Raw genomic sequence first — 21,208 nt, 5'->3', positions numbered from 1 at the left:
GAACTATTACAATATAACTTATTATTATTTAAAACATATTATTATTAATATTTATATACCTACTATTCTAAATAATTCCTCGCCAAGTAAATAAATTATTGAAACAAAATACGTTTACTTAAATTCAATATACTTAGCATTAATTCATGATATCACATCTTTATAGTGCTTAAAAGTTAAAGATCTTTTTTTTTTTTTACTTAGCCATTTTTACACGAAGTTTACGAAGGGTTTTTGTTGTGATTAACCGTATTGGAAATTGTAGAAAAATATGAAGAATGATTCAATTGTCATAAGAATTTCAAATTGAAGAAACATTAAAAAATATAATATTGAAAATTTAAATGATCACAACTTCATTTAAACAATAAATATTATACCTTAAATGTTTCTTTAAACAAATATAAAACTAACTATAATGATAATGACAAGGATTGTATAAATAACAGTAAGTTATTTGAGAATAACTGACATATATTGAAATACTTGAAATTGTTATACATTTGAGGTAAACCTATTAATAGATTAATGACTGCTATTGGGTTACAATACCTAAAAACAGTAGGCAATAAAACAACAACAGATCAAAGATTTAATTATGTCACACCAAACGAACAAATATTTCCTTGTATTTTTTTTTTTTTTTTATACTGATTAAAGTTAAATACAAAAAGAATTTAACAACACTGTGTTTATGTCTAATAAGTTGTATAAAATAGTCATGTATTCTTTGAATTATATTTTTTGACATTTTATTATTTTTTTTTTAAACAGGTTTTAATAAAATAAAAAATGAAATGGGTAGTTGGGAATGGAGATATGGGCGAACGCCAAAGTTTAATATAACTGTTAAATGCAATGAACAGTCTGTTATTTTATCTGTAAAAAGTGACATTATTGAAATCTTGTTACTATCTGTAATATAAAGTTAAGCAACTTAGTAAATGAAAACTTTAATATGATTATAGTGGAAGAGATAAAACGACGTTTAGAAACAATAAAATAGTAGTAAAGTAAAATAATAATAAGTTATAGCAATAGAATAATCTTTTTTTTTTATTAGTTACTGTAGTAAAAGAAAATGTTGTTGATTTATATTTTGATTAAATATTTAAATTAATGATTACCTCTGTGACACAATTTGATTCCTTATAATATCCATTGTACAGTTTGATATTTTATAAAAACACTTTATTTTTTTTTCTTTTTCAGATTCTTGAGCCTTGAATGTATATTTACACTTAATGAGTTATCAAATACATATTTGACTTCTTATTTATTTTAGTCATATATGTATACTTATAAAATTATCTAATGTAATTTGTATGTCAAATGTGTTTTTTCTTTAAAATAACACGCCATCATTACAATAATTAAATTGTATGAGTTTTAAAATTAATGCACATTCTTGTTAATGATTATTAATCATTAAGTATAGTTAATAATAATACACTGTAATTTAAATTTAATACCTAACTTTTTTTAAACTTATGTTTATTTGTTCTTTTAAAATGATAAAAATCATTAGGAAAATCACAATAGGACAAAAAACATGGTATGAAATATAGTTAAAAATTATTATATTATAATATGATATACATTTCATTTAATTGATACATTTAGCAATACAAAAATAAAGAATATTTATTTTTTACATCTAAATAATCTTAACCAATTATATTAGGTTGATAATCTATATTATAATTATTATATTTAATAAATAGTAATATAGGTATATATATATAATCCTAAGCCCTGATTAAAATAATTTACGGTTGAAGACTATCATCACAATCTATGATTTGACATTGCTTTACAGAGAGCGTGCATAAAATTAAATATATGTATTAATAAAATAAAAAAAATAAAAAATAAAATAAAAAAATAATAAAATAAATTAAATTAATAATTTATATAAAAAAAAAAATTAAAAATTAAAAATTAATTTTATTCATAATTTAGTTATATAATTTATATTTATTTATTTTATAATTTATTAATTAAAATTATTTTATAGATAAAATGTTTATTATTAAACAAATGTATTTTTAATATATAAAAGGCTTAACAACTAGAATATTCAATATATATTTGGTCAGTCAATCTGAATAATAATAAAAATAAAATAAACAGTGAAACTCGACTAGTATCTAGTCTTCTGTTCGTTTAAAAATGTGCAAATTTACTATTACCCTGCACTGAATGACCTTGCATTAGGAATGAAATATAAAGTGAGAAACATTGCTTTTGATTGACTGTATCCAACACCACTGACAACCAACTACCATTCGGAACTTTTCTGCAAGGAAAACAAATATTGGATAATAATCTAATCGTGATACAAAGAATGATAAAGTTCCAAAATTCTAAGTATACATTTATTAATTTTTATAATGTTTGTGTGGCATGTAGAAAGTGGTAAAATGTGATGGGTTACTAATAAAAAAAAATATATTTATAATAATTATGAAAATATTCACTTAAGATTTACAAAATGAAATAACTGGAATTTAGTTTGTTTAGTACAAGTTTGTCATTTGATGGTTCAACGGGATACATTTTTAGTTCCTTTAAATTGAACCACATCATTGTCTTCTTGTGAATAATCACATGAAACGTCTTTATCTTTCTTTGTTGGATTTTCTTTACGTTTTATTAATACACTCATCATTACTGCTGAAATCAATAACAAAACAGCGCAGAAGCTTATTAGAGGTAACCATTTATTTTGCGTTTCGTCTTCAATTTCTGACAACATTGGTTGGTACTCGTGAATTTCTCTAGTAACAATTCTGGCTGGTCTTGCAGCCACAGGACTGTGAGGACAATTCGCCTCGCGCACATATCTGGCCCACGTACGCTGTACACTAGATTTGAGTTCTATTCCAGGTCTTCTTAGTTTAGTTTCCTTAATAGGCGTGCTTTTAGGATCAAAATTGCACACTAATCCTTTGGTTTTTTTATTGTTTACATTGGAAGCAATTGATTTCGTAGAACCTACCAACACGCCTACATTTCCTTTAGACAATGCAGCCCATTCCCACATATCCACAACATAACAATCACATTTCCAAGGATTACCAACCAGTCGTAACGACATAAGTTGATTATTATATCCGAATTTATTAGGTTTAATTGCTGTGATATTATTGAAACTCAAGTCCAACTGTTCCAACCCAGTTAGTGACTCTAAAAACTTCATAGACCCTTCTTCGTCACTCTTTAATTTATTATCGTTCAACAACAATTGACTAATGTTAGGAGTTGTAGTGAAAGCATCAACAGGTAAATAACTCAAGTTACATTTACTCATGTCCAAATTCTTTAAACCGGATAATTGAGGTGGTAATATTGGTCCTTCTTCGGTAACTTGAAGAGGATTTCCTGAAAGTCTTAACTCTTCCAAGTTTGGATATGTAAAGTTGTCGTAGAATACTGTATCATTAAGACGACTAAGTCCACAGTTATTCAACTCTAATACTTCTAAACGCGTAAGATTTTGGAATGAACCTGATTCGAGGCTTTTAAGTTTATTACCAGATAGGATAAGCGTTTTTAAAGCGGACATTTTTAAGAAAGTCGTTTTAGATATTCTTTGTAAGTTACTGTAACCCATATCTAAATGCTCCAAGGATTCCAATGGAGATAAAAGTGCTGTAAAATCATTGTTTAAAGGATTTCTTGATATGTCCAATTCTTGTAGACTAGTAAATTTATGGAAAGTATTAGCAGGCAACATTGTTAATCCACAGTCTCTCAATGAAAGTTTCACTAGTTTTAATAAAGGTGATAAAGCTACTGCTAAGTCTGTTGCAGATAAATGGTTTCCAGATAATATGAGAGTACGCAATTTCGTAGCATTAGCGAATGCATCTTCAGATAAAGGTCCTTTTAAATGACAATAACTAAGATCCAGAAAATCTAAATGAACTAAATTGTGACCTAAAGTAGTAGCCACGTCAAGATCAGATAATTCATTTTCAGCCAACACTAAACCTCTTAGCCAAATATTATTGAAAAAAACATTTTCTGGTAAATTAGACACACCCGATTGCCTTAAATCGAGATGTTCCAATCTACCTAAATTACCCAATATTAAAGTCCAGTCAACATGACTTTTAAGACTATTTCCAGTTAATTCTAATACCGTAAGGTGTCCAAGGTTACTAAATGCTACGCTCGATATGTGTGTAAGATTACAGTTATTTAGAATAAGATGTTTCAAACTAGTAAGAGGATCAAATATGCCTGGTTCAATGATATGAAGAGGGTTTCCTGAAATATCAAGTTTGTCTAGACCGCTGATATTGGCGAAAAATTGTGGTGACAATTTTGTTAAATGACTATTTGCCAGGTATAGGTACAGCAAAGACTTGGAATATAAAAATGGACCTTTGACTTGTTTCAATGGATTTCCCTGTAATTCTAACGTAATTAATCCAGCGCTTTCCCTGTAACAAATATAACAAATGTCGAATAAGTTTTAAATAATTTATTCAAATTAACAATAAAAATATTTTAATAGGTAGTTAAAGTAAATATATTTTTGATTCTATATTATTTGTATTGTAATAAGCTTATCTATTAAAAAATTACACGAGTATATCATAATATTAATTAATGCACTTATCATTATAAAATGAACCAACAGTTTTTCGTACAGTTGGTAATAATAATTTTACTTTTTGTTTAAACAAAGATAAAGCTATACGACAATACAAAAATAATCGTGTACTTAAGAATGAAATAACATAATATGTTAAGATTTTTTAATATTCTATTTTAAGATAAGATAGATTTAAATAGATAATTAAAACATTTATATACATTTTTTTGTTTAATATAGCCGTTTAAAAATGTAATGCATGTTTAATGTTAGTACGTCACCCAACAATAGAATCGACCTTGAATAAGCAAACATGGAAACTGTGACTCAAATTGAAGTTAAATACTGAAGTAAGAGCTCGTGTCGTTTTATAGACTAATATATTTTATGGAAACGTATACACACAATAATATATACCTATGTATTAAATAAATGGCTAAATAGGTATCTTAAAAAACTTACACAAATGCTTCAGGATCAACATAATTGATCAAGTTAGACGACAAATCTATATCCAATAGGTAATGAAGTCCAGCAAACGTTGTTTTTTGGATTTTTGTTAAAAAGTTTTTGGACAACTGTAATGTCCTAAGTTTAATATTGGCTGGGAACGGTTCGATTTCTTTTAGGCGATTTCCGTTCATATTAAGTATGTAGACATTGCTGTCGAGTCCTTCATATGGCATGGATGTCAAGTTACTTTCCGAACAGTCTGTCACCCAGTTAATTCTGAAGAAATGGCAATCGCAATCTTCTGGACAGTCAAGTTGTTTAGATAGAATGGCACTTGTATTGCATACGTAAGTCAAAAGTGTGACAAACACTATAATGGATATACGTGTCGCCATGTTGCGGCGGATTCCTCAATTCAAACTCTGAAAAATGAATAATTTAGATTAAAAACTTGAGATTTAAATATTTAACTTAACATTAATATGTAGCTATAAGTAATATTAGAAATTCTAATCTGGTAAATTTTGCCAATTATTGTAACCAACCGTATCAAATTAGAAAAAATTGTTTATGGAGTTCGATGTTATCGATTCGTCAAACGTTTCGTTTAGTGTCAAGGCATTACCAAGGACTTGGCACAAGTCTCAAAACAAGTAAAAATTCATCATTCATATTACGCTCTCCAAATATTTACAGGACATCATTCTACTAGCAATTTAATGGCCCTATAGGCACTATAACGACAATATTAGTATTGATTTAATTAAATCTGGCACGCCCCGTGTGAACACTGAACAATTAGTCCGACACTATTTGAATTTAAAATTTAAGTTCTAAAATCTTTAGATACCTATTATAATACGATTTAGATTAATATATTGTAGGGAACAAATAAACGTCTCTACCATAGTGAAAATAATGATCGTACTATTCTTATATTAAAATCATAATGACTATACGATTATCATATTATTAATGTCTAGTAATAATTATAATTTATAATAATAAAAGATATACCTACTCCTTATAAAAATATAGAAATATAGGAATAAATATTATACATAGTTTTTAAAATAATGAACTCGATTGAAAATACAGATTTTTAAGTGTTATTATTATTGTAACCACTATCTGGTCATTAAACAGTATGTTGAATTATTAAGAATTATGTATCATCACTGAAAGAAAAATGGAAAAAATAATAACCAAAAATAATTTATTTTTAGTTAGGTATTAAATATAAAATAACAATCGGAGTATCATAAAATAGACCAAATCGAAATACCGAATGTCGTATTTATTTTTATGAACTTTGATGAAACATTGTCATCGATGTAACGTGGTTTGGACGTCTATATACCTACCTATACGTGAATACGAGTTCACATAACAGTCACTTTAACGTCCTTGATGTACCCTCCCTCAGTGCTGTAACTACCCTCCATGGCGCCCTTGGCAAATTTTATTTTGACGCTTATTTTAGTTTTATTTCATAGGTATCTATAATTTTTATATAAATATAATAATATTACATTTTTACGTGCTAATCAAAATACTGCCATAGTTTTTAAATAATCGAGTTTTAAAACCAAGTTACAAAAAAAATTTTATTTAACTCAAATGCGCCCCTTACATTACTGCGCCCTTAGAAAGCGCCCACAAATGTCGCCAACCTCTAGTTACGGCACTGACCCCCCTTTCCATCTCACGTTTCAAATTGATTAATTACTAACGACATGTGTACAACAGTAAATTACATGATTTACAAGAGAAATTAAAATATACGTATGAATTATTATCGAATATACAAGACAATTGCCACTGAAGTAATGAAGTGAAAGTAATATAGTCCCTGACAGATAGAAAACATTTAAAACATATTATAACGTTTCGCCAAATTAAAATTAAACCATCAATACTCAGTACCTACTACGTTACTCAGTATAGTATACCTATGTCATATATACATTATTTGTATATGTACAACGGAGTTTCAAACATAAATTAATTGACAGCAAAAGTGCAAATCGGCTTCATATAATCTTTGGGACTTTTGACGGGAAGGTGAGGTAATTTCATTTTAAATGAGACTAAAACTTTTATTATAATAATTATAACTTGCGGTTAGTAGTTTTTATATTTTTATAGAGGTCATAATCCTACTACAATATTATGTTAAAAAATGATCGTTATAATAATGAATAAATTTCCCTATATTACACCATGATATAGCACAAAATAAATATCTTTAACATACACAGGGTTCGGGTGATGCTTTAAAGAGCTTAGGACTTAGCCTCACAAAATTATTGAATACTATCCACTATACACAGTAAAAAATATTCAATTGCCAAGACCTCAAAGCGTGACAAAAAATTTTTTTACATGAATAATTTTAATTATTTGTTTCAAGTTAATAAATAATATACTTACACAATTCAAGTACCTACATTTTCTATAAGTGTATATTTTTCCATATTAGCAGCCATTATAATTTATAATTGTACTGTGAAGTTAACCTCTTAGTGGTATCAATGTATCATTTTATGATATTACCATTATAGAATTAAAATATTTTCATAAATTAAGTAATTTATACATTTTAATTAACTTTATCTAAAAAATCTGCCTATAAAATTAATATTTATTCGTATATGACCATAGTCTACAAGAAAAGTATTATGCATCAAAAACCATAGAAAATAAAAAGTTTTGATATTTTATTAAACAATAGCTACAATAAATAAATACGTGACTATGTTAAAAACAGATTTAATTATTCAATATTTTTATATTACATAAAACAATATATGACAATTGGTATTTTGTATCAAAAGAATTATATGTACAAAAATATTTCCATCTAAATATTTTAGTTTTTAATTTAAACAATATTTTTTGTACAATAACATTCACTGAATTGCATTCAAACTATTATTCGTGTTCATTTTTTTAATGCTTAATATTGTTATAATATTATTTTTATATTTTTTTTTTTCAGATGGACCCTGTCCGGCCTTACCCCTATAATTCTTTAAAATCTCAGCCTATGATCTGAAATTAAACCATTCAAATAATTATTCATAAAAAAAACTATTAGTGTTAAATATATTTGCAAATGAGTTCATCTATCCTTTTGTAGTTTTGTACCTTTATTGTCATAGTGACATCGTACATAATAATATTATAATAAGCGTCATAACTTTTCGACATTCAGAAAATTATTCAAGAAGTTTTATAAACAAAACAATCAAAATAAAAACATAACATATACATGAACAATATAATATGTATTAAAATATATATTTTAATGTTATCTAAATGGATTTCGGTAGAAAATTTTACAAAATTATGGTATGCTGAAAATACTATACCGTCAAAATCGTTAGCAATAGTTTTAATTTTTAAACATACATTGCGCCTTGTCTATATATAGCTGCGTTCTTTATTCTTGGATCTTTGTCATAAATACGTAATGCGTGCAATATTTTTTTTTAAATATACCTATCTTTTACCTAGGTGACTAGGTATTTAATACCTCGAATAAACATATTAAGAGAAATTGGACTGGTAATTTTCATACCAAAGTTATTTATACCTTAACATCCTTAAGTCACAATTTATTTACGCACGCATTAATTAGTTCGTTATTATTCTTATACGAGTAACGAGTCAACGTGCATGCATTCGTCTACCGTCAATAGACAATAAGACATGCGTTGAATACATACAAAATCAATTACGATTATAGGTATTGTAGATAAGTGGTATTAAAATATAGTACAATATTTTTGTACAAATTTCAGGTTTAAGTTGTCCGAACTTTTGTATACACTATTCCTAAATTATTATAGTTAATACGTAATCCTATCATTTTAAGTCATATTGTTTTTTGACTAATTCGTTTCAGATACGACGTCATAAACGAACTCACAGGGAGGCAGTTGACTATTCTGTGAACATTCATTAATTTTTCTGTAGGCGTACAAGATGATACTTATAACTTATAAGTTATAATATTATATATTATTTATAAGGTATTAATACATAAAATAAAAATTAGGTATGTATACTATATTAATAGTTAAAGTTCGGTTCAAAAAAAGTAATATGTATCAACCAGTTATAAATTATAATATGATACTATTGTTGGCTTAGTATGGAAATAGAAATATGACTACAAATATTAATCATTGATTAGTGATTACTATATTAATTACTTTTAAGGTGTAGAACCTGTTACAATATTCAATTGTAAATGTGTAAATAATAATAAATATTGATTTATTTTATGCGATATGTTGGATGATGGTAAGATTTGTAAAAAATATTAATCTCTTTTAAATAGATATTAAGGATAAATATTTGAATACTTGTATATCGAATATTTATGAAATATAAGTATGCTCTGTCAATATAAAGTTAACACATATATTTTATGGATGTGGTATACTAGTATAGGTATTATGCCGAAAATCTGCAGGTATAGCGAGCGTACCTACTTATATAACCATATTTTAATAATATAATATTTAATTCATTTGCGGAAATAAAACAGTCTTTAATAGCCGTTTTGATATTTGATATACGTACATATTATAGGAAAACGCATCGTACAAGTTCGCGGCCCGTAAAATGTAAATATAATATATAGCTACACATTTTAGATTCTGAACGAAGTGATGAATGTATTGATTTTACAATGATGTATGTTTTTTAGATTCTGAACGAAGTGATGAATGTATTGATTTTACAATAGTGTGTGTGTTTTTTTTTTTTTTTTTTTTTTTTTTTTTTTGTGTCTGTGTACAGCATAACTAGTCGAAATAATGCTCCAATTTCAAACTATGGGGGTGGTTTCCGATGTAAAAGTGAATATCCTTGGTGCATTATAGAGGTAAAAAGTTAACATTTACCAACAGTTTTTAAAAAAATCGAGAAAAACAAAAAAAAAAGCGGGCAAGTGAGTACCGCTCTGCTGTACATAAGGTGCCGTATGGATCATTATTATATATTATAGGAGTGTTAAATTTGAATCCAATGATAGTTATCATTGTATACGAAAAATGATTCTGAACGAAGATGATTTGTCAGCCTAGGATATAATTTCCAGTTGTTGGTGAAAAAGGTGGTTTATGTTTTAATGGCCTGAATACGCCAAAATTTAAGTTCTTTTATAATTATTGTAAGCTAAACTTATGAAAAATCTTGTATTAAATTTTCAACTCTTAGCTACCTATACAAACATTTTTATGAATTATACCTACAAAATAATTTGCAAATATTCATAATTTTAACGAATTTTCGTCAAAATTTGAACTTCAAATGCTAATAAAAAAAAATTGTGCCTATGTATTCTTATAACTTTTTAATCACTATAATAATAACTTATCAGGAACTTTGCATTAAATTTTCAAGTATTTTGATAGGGCCAAAAAGATTTTATCGACACATAAAAAAATAATTTTCAGAAAAATTGAAAATATCAGTTGTCTATAAATAGCTCAAAAAAAGTCAAAATATTTTGAAATTTAAATCACGTAAATAAAACGCGAATCTTAATAACTGGTAAAATGTTCAAGTATCTACGACTTATACTTTTTGAATTATAACAAATATTTAAAATCGTTTGAGGATAAATCGTTATCGTTACGCTATTTCGTTAAAATTTAAAATTCAAACGCACTTAAAATTTTTCCTATAATAATGCTTCGAGTTTTCTCTATAGATACTTGAAGGTAAATTTATGGAAAACTTAGTGTTGTATTTTTAATCCTTAGTTATAAACACAAAAAATTTTATGATTTTTCAACTTCAAATAATTTGCAAATATTCATAATTTTGACGAATTTTCGTCAAAATTTGAACTTCAAAAGCTAATAAAAAAATTGTGCCTATGTATTCTTATAATTTTTTAATCACTATAAGAATAACATATGAGGAACTTTGTATAAAATTTTCAAGTATTTTGATAGGGCCAAAAAAATTTTATCGACCCTTCAAAAAAAAATTTTCAGAAAAATTGAAAATGTCAGTTGTCTATAAATAGCTCAAAAAAACTCAAAATATTTTGAAAATTAAATTAAGTAAATAAAATGCCAATCTAAATAACTGGTAAAATTTTCAAGTATCTACGACTTTTTGAATTATAACAAATATCAAAAATCGTTTGAGGCTAAACCGTTATTTAACGCGGTTTTGTAAAAATTTAAATTTCAAACACTCATAAAAATTTTTGTCTGAATCCGGTAGAGTTTTTTTTACAGATATTTGAAGAAAAATGTATGGAGAACCTTGTACCAAATTTTCAAAACTTAGTTATAATAAAAAATTTTATGAATTTTCAACTTCAAAATTACTTGCAAATTTTCGCGTTTTCGACAGATTTCGTAAAAATTTGAACTATAAACTCTTATAAAAAAAATTGTGACTAACGATTTTTAATTTTTTTTAGCTACAATAAAGACAACTCCTAAGGAACCTTGTATTAAATTTTTAAAACTTTTTGGTCATACAAAAATTTTTTATCGACACTTTAAAAAAAATTTCTCAAAAAAATCGAAAATTTCAGTAGTCTATAAATAACTCAAAAAAAATCAAAATTTTTTGAAAATTTAACTATATACAGATACTACTGATATTAACATTTGGTGAAAATTTCAAGTATTTTCAGTGATTAGTTTTTGAATTACAACCATAAAAAGAAATCGATTTAGTCGAAAACTTTAGTTAAATTTTCAAAAAATTTTTGACTTTTTTTGAGTTATTTATAGACTACTGAAATTTTCGATTTTTTTTGAGAAATTTTTTTAAAGTGTCGATAAAAATTTTTGGATGACCAAAAAGTTTTAAAAATTTAATACAAGGTTCCTTATGAGTTGTCTTTATTGTAGCTAAAAAAAATTAAAAATCGTTAGTCACAATTTTTTTTATAAGAGTTTATAGTTCAAATTTTTACGAAATCTGTCGAAAACGCGAAAATTTGCAAGTAATTTTGAAGTTGAAAATTCATAAAATTTTTTTATTTTATAACTAAGTTTTGAAAATTTGGTACAAGGTTCTCCATACATTTTTCTTCAAATATCTGTAAAAAAAACTCTACCGGATTCAGACAAAAAATTTTTATGAGTGTTTGAAATTTAAATTTTTACAAAAACCGCGTTAAATAACAGTTTAGCCTCAAACGATTTTTGATATTTGTTATTATTCAAAAAGTATAAGTCGTAGATACTTGAAAATTTTACCAGTTATTAAGATTCGCGTTTTCTTTACGTGATTTAAATTTCAAATTATTTTGAGTTTTTTGAGCTATTTATAGACAACTGAAATTTTCAATTTTTCTGAAAAAATATTTTTGAAGTTTTGATAAAATTTTTTTGGCTTTATCAAAATACTTGAAAATTTAATACAAAGTTCGTCATAAGTTATTCTTATAGTGGTTAAAAAATTATAAAAATACATAAGCACAATTTTTTTTTATTAGCATTTGAAGTTCAAATTTTGACGAAATAGCGTAACGATAACGATTTATCCTCAAACGATTTTAAATATTTGTTATTATTCAAAAAGTATAAGTCGTAGATACTCAAAAATTATACTAGTTATTAAGATTCGTGTTTTCTTTACGTGATTTGATTTTCAAAATATTTTGACTTTTTTTGAGCTATTTATAGACAAATGAAATTTTCAATTTTCCTAAGAATTTTTTGTTGAAGTGTCGATAAAATTTTTTTGGCCCTATCAAAATACTTGAAAATTTAATACAAAGTTCCTCATAAGTTATTCTTATAGTGGTTAAAAAATTATAAGAATACATAAGCACAATTTTTTTTTATTAGCATTTGAAGTTCAAATTTGACGAAAATTCGTCAAAATTATGAATACTTGCAAATTATTTTGTAGTTCAAAATTCATAAAATTGTTTGTATTTATATCTAACATTAAAAAATTCAACACTAAGTTCCATAAGTTTTGCTTTAAAAAGTTATAAAGAAAATTTTAAACGTCATTATAGGAAAAATGTTTTGGGTGTTTGAGTTTTAAATTTTTATGAAATCGGAATATTTGTTTCAAAATAGAATATATGACAATATTTAATTATAATATATTCTAGACTGACAAATCATCTCCGTTCAGAATCGTTTTTCGTATACAATGATACCTATCATTGCATTCAAATTTAATCTACCCTAGTCCGAGGTCCACCCCACCCCCTAATGTACAGCAGAGCGGTACCCACTTGCCGACTTTTTTAAACTTGTTATTGTAGTCTGATCTCGTGGACCTTGGCGAAATTAAATTACATTCGTTTGAAATAATAATAATAATAAAACTCGCACAACAAGTATCTACATAATATATATATACATGAACACATATACATACACAAGCACGCACACGTATGTACTATATAACTTATGTACGCGTATATAATAAAGTTGAAAAAAAAATTTTCTAGTTGGCGAATAAATTTCCCGACACACGACGTCACGTTCATGTGTGTGCGCGTGAGTCGTATATCGCGATGTTCAATTTTTTTTTTCTAAAGCAAAAAAAAATAATCTCTACCGTCACTATACCACATACATACATACATACTACATACCACGAGAGAACGCATACGGCGGCCGACCAAAATTGGTTCTTCTGCGCATCCCCAAACGTTACTCTGCCATAGGGAAACCGGTTTCGATAGCAGAGAAACGCGAGAGGATGCACGAGTCGTATGCGTTCTCTCGTGGTACGGAGTATACAATAATATTATCTACACATGAGGTACACGTAATATTATGTCGTATTATAGGTTGGTACGACATAAATGGCGCAGCGGCGTTCTGCAGGTGATGGCGGCGGCGGGTTACGTCAGCCGCGAGGTGGTGGCAGCATAGATATTATGATATAGGTAGGTTATATATATATATATGTGGTGGGTTATATACGTGAATTCCGAAAACCAGCGTGCATAAAAACATTTTCGATTTCATGTAGATCGCTGTGGCACATACGCTCACAATTGTTTTTTATTTTTCATTTATACATATTATTTTTGTTTTATGGCTAATTAAATCGGACGAGGTCGCCGTTGCCACTGCCACCATCAACTTGCATTGCGATCGTATATTATGTTATTATGTTTATAGGTAGTAAGTAGGTATTCAACAAAATATAAATTACGTTTCAATATGTATTCGTACACGACGAACAGATTTTGTTCACCTATTTAAGCTACAAAAATATATAAAGATACATATTTATTGTAAATTTTGTCGGCAACATTTTTATGTAGAGGTATTTTTGTGATAAAATTAATTTTTTTAAAGATAATATATAAAAACTGAAAAAAAGCACATAAAATCCAAGATGGCGGACTTAAAATGGCGAGGTGACGCTAAAACCGTCGAAGAAGAGAGACCGACTGGATTCGAAAAACATTAACCTCAGCGATACCGAATAGGTTTAAAGACGACGAAGGGGGGTGCGTAGAAGTGTCAAGGGCTTTTCAAATGTATCGATTATTTGTTTTCCTATGCTGTGGCCATTTGCACGATTATTGCAATGCCGTGAGGACGAATTCCGCGCCCGTTTAACACACCACGACAGAGGTGCTGTATTTGACACGCGTGTGCACATAACACATAACGATCATTCGTTATGGCACATTATATAATACAGAGGTAAGTATAGCCGCGGTAAACACATAGGTATTATATTATAAATATATTAAAATTAAGTAAATGTCGTGTGTGCATGTATAGTATAGACTTACCCCAATAAAAAAAACGGTTTGACGACTCGGGTGATGATGAAAATTCGTATCGATGTGGACCGGTTCGAGTTAAAGATCGGTATTAACACTCACACGACTTATACTCCTTTTTACACCGACTATAAATTCGTAAACGAAACGTTCGCACTAAAGTACTGGTGCGGCAATTCTTGTCGATAGCGACTACGACCACCGCAGAGGGATACACGAAAAATGGTGGCTGGATAGCGGGACCCTTGGTGGGGGGTTGATGTCGATGGTAGGGCGGCTATGCGGCGCAGCGGCGACGTTCGCGTGTGCCCGACCACCGTCGTCTCCCACCGCCTCCGACGGGGTTTTCGCTATATCGCGCCGCCGCATGCTCACGTAAGCGGTACTGTACAAAAATATGGCAACCAGTTAAAGACGTCAGCCGCTATGAGGCGCTGCAGGCAACCAGACGTCCAGGAGGGTGCATCATCATAGGTGGGAGCGGAATTAGTGGTTAGACGTCGGTAGTGAGGGTGTTTATTTATTGACAACTTAGTCGTTAATCTTTATACTGCGCGACTGTCATGATACTATGATAGTGCCTTGGCGTACGGCATCTGGCGATATAGAATTATTTTTGCCGCTTATTTAAAATCGTTCAGGCACGGACGCGTATTACCTAACCGACTAGAGCCCCAGCGCCGTATACAAATACGCTGTTTTCATTGGTTTATTTGAAAAAACCGCGCAAATATGTTTTTCTTTTATCAAATATAATATTATTGATAACGTTAATATAAAAATATTAACTCGCAAAAATAAATAAACAGCAGTACAGCACTAATTTCTTAAAATTCCCCCAAAAAAGGGGGTTAATTTTGAAAGACATAGAATAAATTATAATTTATTATACAATCTTTGAGTTTCTGAATGTCTGCCATGAGCATGATTCAATATTCTCAAAGAGAAATACTCTTTGCCTACTGTCACAGTAAAATCAACTTACAAGTCAAATTATTAGATTATAGATTATGTTGTTATTCAATGTTTTCAACATTTTTATTAGGTATCAAATTAGTATATTAAAAAAAAAAAAAAAAAAAATGAAATTTATTAATTGTTTTATGTATTGTAAATAGTTGGTATAGGTATTAATATTGCTAACCAATAGGTAATTAGTAACTATAATATTTTTATAGTAAAATGTACCTAAGTAATATGTATTTGTTGTTATTACACATAGACCAAAAAAAAAAAAAAACCTTAATCAGAATTCCAATTGCAGTCAATAACAAAAACAGTTTTTTTTAAACTTAATTTGATTTATACAGTTATTAATTAACGTTAGGTAATTAACAATTACAATTATTAAATATTGGAAAAAATGCATTTAATGATTTTTCCAATGACTTTTAACGTTCAACTGGTTTTTAGCCATATTACAGCTAAGTTTATGACTAGTACCTCTGTACCTACACATTATAACTAAAGTCTTAACATAATTAATTATTATCTAATTTTTTTATATATCATATTGAATAAGCATGAATATTATTTTTATTAGTTTTTAAGTTGAATAGGTACATAAATATTATACAAAATTGATAATATTAACATATTCAAATTGATAAGGTTAATATTATATACCTAAGTTAAAAGTTTGAACTTTTCAATTAAAACTGTTTCAACGTTTTACTAGAAAAATGAATTTTGACATATTAAATGAGTATCTATGTCAACTTAAAGACAATTTTGTGTGCAATATCGATGAAAAGAAAAGTGATGTAGAATCTAATGTATATATTGTTAGGGCAAATAATATTGAGAATAATGAATCTGCCAAAAAGTTTATACATTTGTTCACAACAGTAACAAATACATCATATATATTTAATTTTGAATTGCAAAATCCAACCAAGTAATATATTATTTAAATCCAAATTAAATAAGTTGTAAGATATATTTAAAAACAATAATTTTATATTGTGTAGAGTAAATTTCCACAAGTATTTTATCTGTCGACATACTTCAAAAAAAAAAAAGTACTAACCAAATTACTGAACGTAATACTGGTTGCTCATCTTCAATTGATATTTTATTAAAAAAAAAATAACAAAAATACTAGGAAGAATGATGATTATTTAAAGTATTCACCTTCACTAAATGCTTCAATCAAAATTGTATGTACTCATAATAATGCCGTTGACTCATGTGATGCTTTAAAATTTTTAAGAATAAAAAGTGAAGTAAGAATTCTTTATCTATATACATATAGGAGACGGCCCCTATAAACTCATCAACGCCCAGACCAAACCGCTGGGTCTAGAGACTTGCAATTTTGTACAGAGGTTCCTTAAGCAATGTAAGGGCGCACTAAGAAAGGATTTTTCGAAATCCACATTTTAAAGGGTTGCTCAAACGGGGATTTTGAGATTTACGATGGAAATTTTGTTTTTAATTTTTGTTTATAAATGGTTGCTATAACAACTTGATTTATGTGTTAACACATTTATCACTTTATTATTACAGCTAATTATTATGTATAAAAACATGATAACATGAAGTCGTAAAATACCCTACGCCTTTACGCATACACGAGGACAAGGTGTTTTACTTATTATTTTCGAATATTAATTATTAATGCGTCTTCATATGCGCACCCCAGTTTATATACGGTTATTTTTCAAAATTGTATGGACTCATAATCATGCCGTTGACTCATGTGAGGCTTTAAAATTTTTAAGTACTATCGTATACTTTTATCAAAAAAAAATGTTTAACAATTTTTAAAAAATCAATTACTAACATACAATTCATTATGTAATATTATATTTTTCATAAATTAATAATTAAATATAATGGCATAAGCTTCAAATTCGACTATTAAACAGTCAATTATTTATTAGCAAAATGAAATTGAAAACAGTATAGTAACATATACCTTTATCAAATTAAATCTTTAACAATTCTTTAAAAATCAATTATTAACATTGAATTCATTATGTAATATTATATTTTTCGTAAATTTATAATTTAATCTAATGGCATAAGTTTCAAATTTAAGATGTAAGTAGTCAATTATTTATTAGCAAAATGAAATTGAAAACAGTATAGTAACGTATACTTTTATCAAATTAAATTTTTAACAATTCATAAAAAATCAATTATTTACAAAGAATTCATTATGTAATATTATATTTTTCAAAAATTTGTAATTCAATCTAATAGCATAAGCTTCAAATTTGAGATATAAATAACCAATTATTTATTAGCCAAATAAAAATGTAAACAGTATACTTACACAAAACTTTGATTTATTTTTAGGTTTTTTATTTTTAAAATAATCATATGAGCATGTTAAGAACGAGGTAATACTATCATCTCTTATTTTCATTTTATTCTGATTCATACGCCAATTGCATCAATTATTTCAGATGAATACTGTGATCTAAAGTAATGGATAAACAAAAATATCATATGATTAATAAATGATTAATATTTAAATTATGATTTATAAATTATTGAAAATCAAATATTAACATATTATTTATTATGTAATATTATATTTTTCACCAACTTATAATTTATTCTAATAGCATAAGCTTCAAATTTGAGATATAAATAGTCAATAATTTATTAGCAAAATGAAATTGAAAACAGTATAGTAACCTATACTTTTATCAAATTAAATTTTTAACAATTCTTAAAAAATCAATTATTAACATTGAATTCATTATGTAATATTATATTTTTCGTAAATTTATAATTTAATCTTATGGCATAAGCTTCAAATTTAAGATATAAATAGTCAATAATTTATTAGCAAAATAAAAATGAAAACAGTATAGTAACCTATACTTTTATCAAATTAAATTTTTAACAATTCTTAAAAAATCAATTATTTACATAGAATTCATTATGTAATATTATATTTTTCATAAATTTGTAATTCAATCTAATAGCATAAGCTTCAAATTTGAGATATAAATAACCAATTATTTATTAGCCAAATAAAAATGTAAACAGTATACTTACACAAAACTTTGATTTATTTTTAGGTTTTTTATTTTTAAAATAATCATATGAGCATGTTAAGAACGAGGTAATACTATCATCTCTTATTTTCATTTTATTCTGATTCATACGCCAATGCATCAATTATTTCAGATGAATACTGTGATCTAAAGTAATGGATAAACAAAAATATCATATGATTAATAAATGATAATATTTAATTATGATTTATAAATTATTGAAAATCAAATATTAACATATTATTTATTATGTAATATTATATTTTTCACCAACTTATAATTTATTCTAATAGCATAAGCTTCAAATTGAGATATAAATATTCAATAATTTATTAGCAAAATGAAATTGAAAACAGTATAGTAATGTATACTTTTATCAAATTAAATCTTTAACAATTCTTAAAAAATCAATTATTAACATAGAATTCATTATGTAATAATATATTTTTCATAAATTATAATTTAATCTTATGGCATAAGCTTCAAATTTAAGATATAAGTAGTCAATTTTTTATTAGCAAAATGAAATTGAAAACAGTATAGTAACCTATACTTTCATCAAATTAAATTTTTAACAATTCTTTAAAAATCAATTATTTACAAAGAATTCATTATGTAATATTATATTTTTCAAAAATTTGTATTCAATCTAATAGCATAAGCTTCAATTTGAGATATAAATAACCAATTATTTATTAGCCAATAAAAATGTAAACAGTATACTTACACAAAACTTTGATTTATTTTTAGGTTTTTTATTTTTAAAATAATCATATGAGCATGTTAAGAACGAGGTAATACTATCATCTCTTATTTTCATTTTATTCTGATTCATACGCCATTGCATCAATTATTTCAGATGAATACTGTGATCTAAAGTAATGGATAAACAAAAATATCATATGATTAATAAATGATTAATATTTAAATTATGATTTATAATTATTGAAAATCAAATATTAACATATTATTTATTATGTAATATTATATTTTTCACCAACTTATAATTTATTCTAATAGCATAAGCTTCAAATTTGAGATATAAATAGTCAATAATTTATTAGCAAAATGAAATTGAACAGTATAGTAACGTATACTTTTATCAAATTAAATCTTTAACAATTCTTAAAAAATCAATTATTACATAGAATTCATTATGTAATAATATATTTTTCATAAATTTATAATTTAATCTTATGGCATAAGCTTCAAATTAAGATATAAGTAGTCAATTTTTTATTAGCAAAATGAAATTGAAAACAGTATAGTAACCTATACTTTCATCAAATTAAATTTTTAACAATTCATAAAAATCAATTATTTACAAAGAATTCATTATGTAATATTATATTTTTCAAAAATTGTAATTCAATCTAATAGCATAAGCTTCAAATTTGAGATATAAATAACCAATTATTTATTAGCCAAATAAAAATGTAAACAGTATACTTACACAAAACTTTGATTTATTTTTAGGTTTTTTATTTTTAAAATAATCATATGAACATGTTAAGAACGAGGTAATACTATCATCTCTTATTTTCATTTTATTCTGATTCATACGCCAATTGCATCAATTATTTCAGATGAATACTGTGATCTAAAGTAATGGATAAACAAAAATATCTTATGATTAATAAATGATTATATTTAAATTATGATTTATAAATTATTGAAAATCAAATATTAACATATTATTTATTATGTAATATTATATTTTTTACCAACTTATAATTTATTCTAATAGCATAAGCTTCAAATTTGAGATATAAATAGTCAATAATTATTAGCAAAATGAAATTGAAAACAGTATAGTAACGTATACTTTTATCAAACTAAATCTTTAACAATTCTTAAAAAATCAATTATTAACATAGAATTCATTATGTAATAATATATTTTTCATAATTTATAATTTAATCTTATGGCATAAGCTTCAAATTTAAGATATAAGTAGTCAATTTTTTATTAGCAAAATGAAATTGAAAACAGTATAGTAACCTATACTTTCATCAAATTAAATTTTTAACAATTCATAAAAATCAATTATTTACAAAGAATTAATTATGTAATATTATATTTTTCAAAAATTGTAATTCAATCTAATAGCATAAGCTTCAAATTTGAGATATAAATAACCAATTATTTATTAGCCAAATAAATATGTAAACAGTATACTTACACAAAACTTTGATTTATTTTTAGGTTTTTTATTTTTAAAATAATCATATGAGCATGTTAAGAACGAGGTAATACTATCATCTCTTATTTTCATTTTATTCTGATTCATACGCCAATTGCATCAATTATTTCAGATGAATACTGTGATCTAAAGTAATGGATAAACAAAAATATCATATGATTAATAAATGATTAATA

General features: G+C 26.1%; 1 protein-coding gene across 26 annotated transcripts in view; it reads right to left on the bottom strand.

Annotated features, from left to right (window-relative positions):
- Nucleotides 1–1,653: 1,653 nt before the first annotated feature.
- The window catches only part of LOC126551681 (leucine-rich repeat-containing protein 15-like), a 58,517-nt gene continuing 38,962 nt past the window's right edge, over nt 1,654–21,208 (bottom strand). For 14 of the 26 annotated variants that reach the window (XM_050205633.1, XM_050205634.1, XM_050205635.1 and 11 more), the window contains 4 exons: nt 21,012–21,158; nt 18,097–18,243; nt 5,069–5,481; nt 1,654–4,451 (listed from right to left, as the gene is read on the bottom strand). In XM_050205633.1, the coding sequence (XP_050061590.1) occupies nt 2,546–4,451; nt 5,069–5,454 (2,292 nt within the window). In that variant the 5' untranslated portion in view covers nt 5,455–5,481; nt 18,097–18,243; nt 21,012–21,158 and the 3' untranslated portion in view covers nt 1,654–2,545. Of the gene's footprint in view, nt 4,452–5,068; nt 5,482–14,825; nt 15,164–18,096; nt 18,244–18,830; nt 18,947–19,556; nt 19,668–20,282; nt 20,327–21,011; nt 21,159–21,208 lie in introns of those variants that run through there. The other 12 variants (XM_050205641.1, XM_050205643.1, XM_050205656.1 and 9 more) reach the window with 8 other exon arrangements.

Source organism: Aphis gossypii, chromosome X (genome assembly GCF_020184175.1).
Source record: "Aphis gossypii isolate Hap1 chromosome X, ASM2018417v2, whole genome shotgun sequence".
Taxonomy (NCBI): domain Eukaryota; kingdom Metazoa; phylum Arthropoda; class Insecta; order Hemiptera; family Aphididae; genus Aphis; species Aphis gossypii.
Note: the sequence above shows the minus strand (reverse complement) of the source record. Positions and strands in the feature narration are given on the sequence as shown.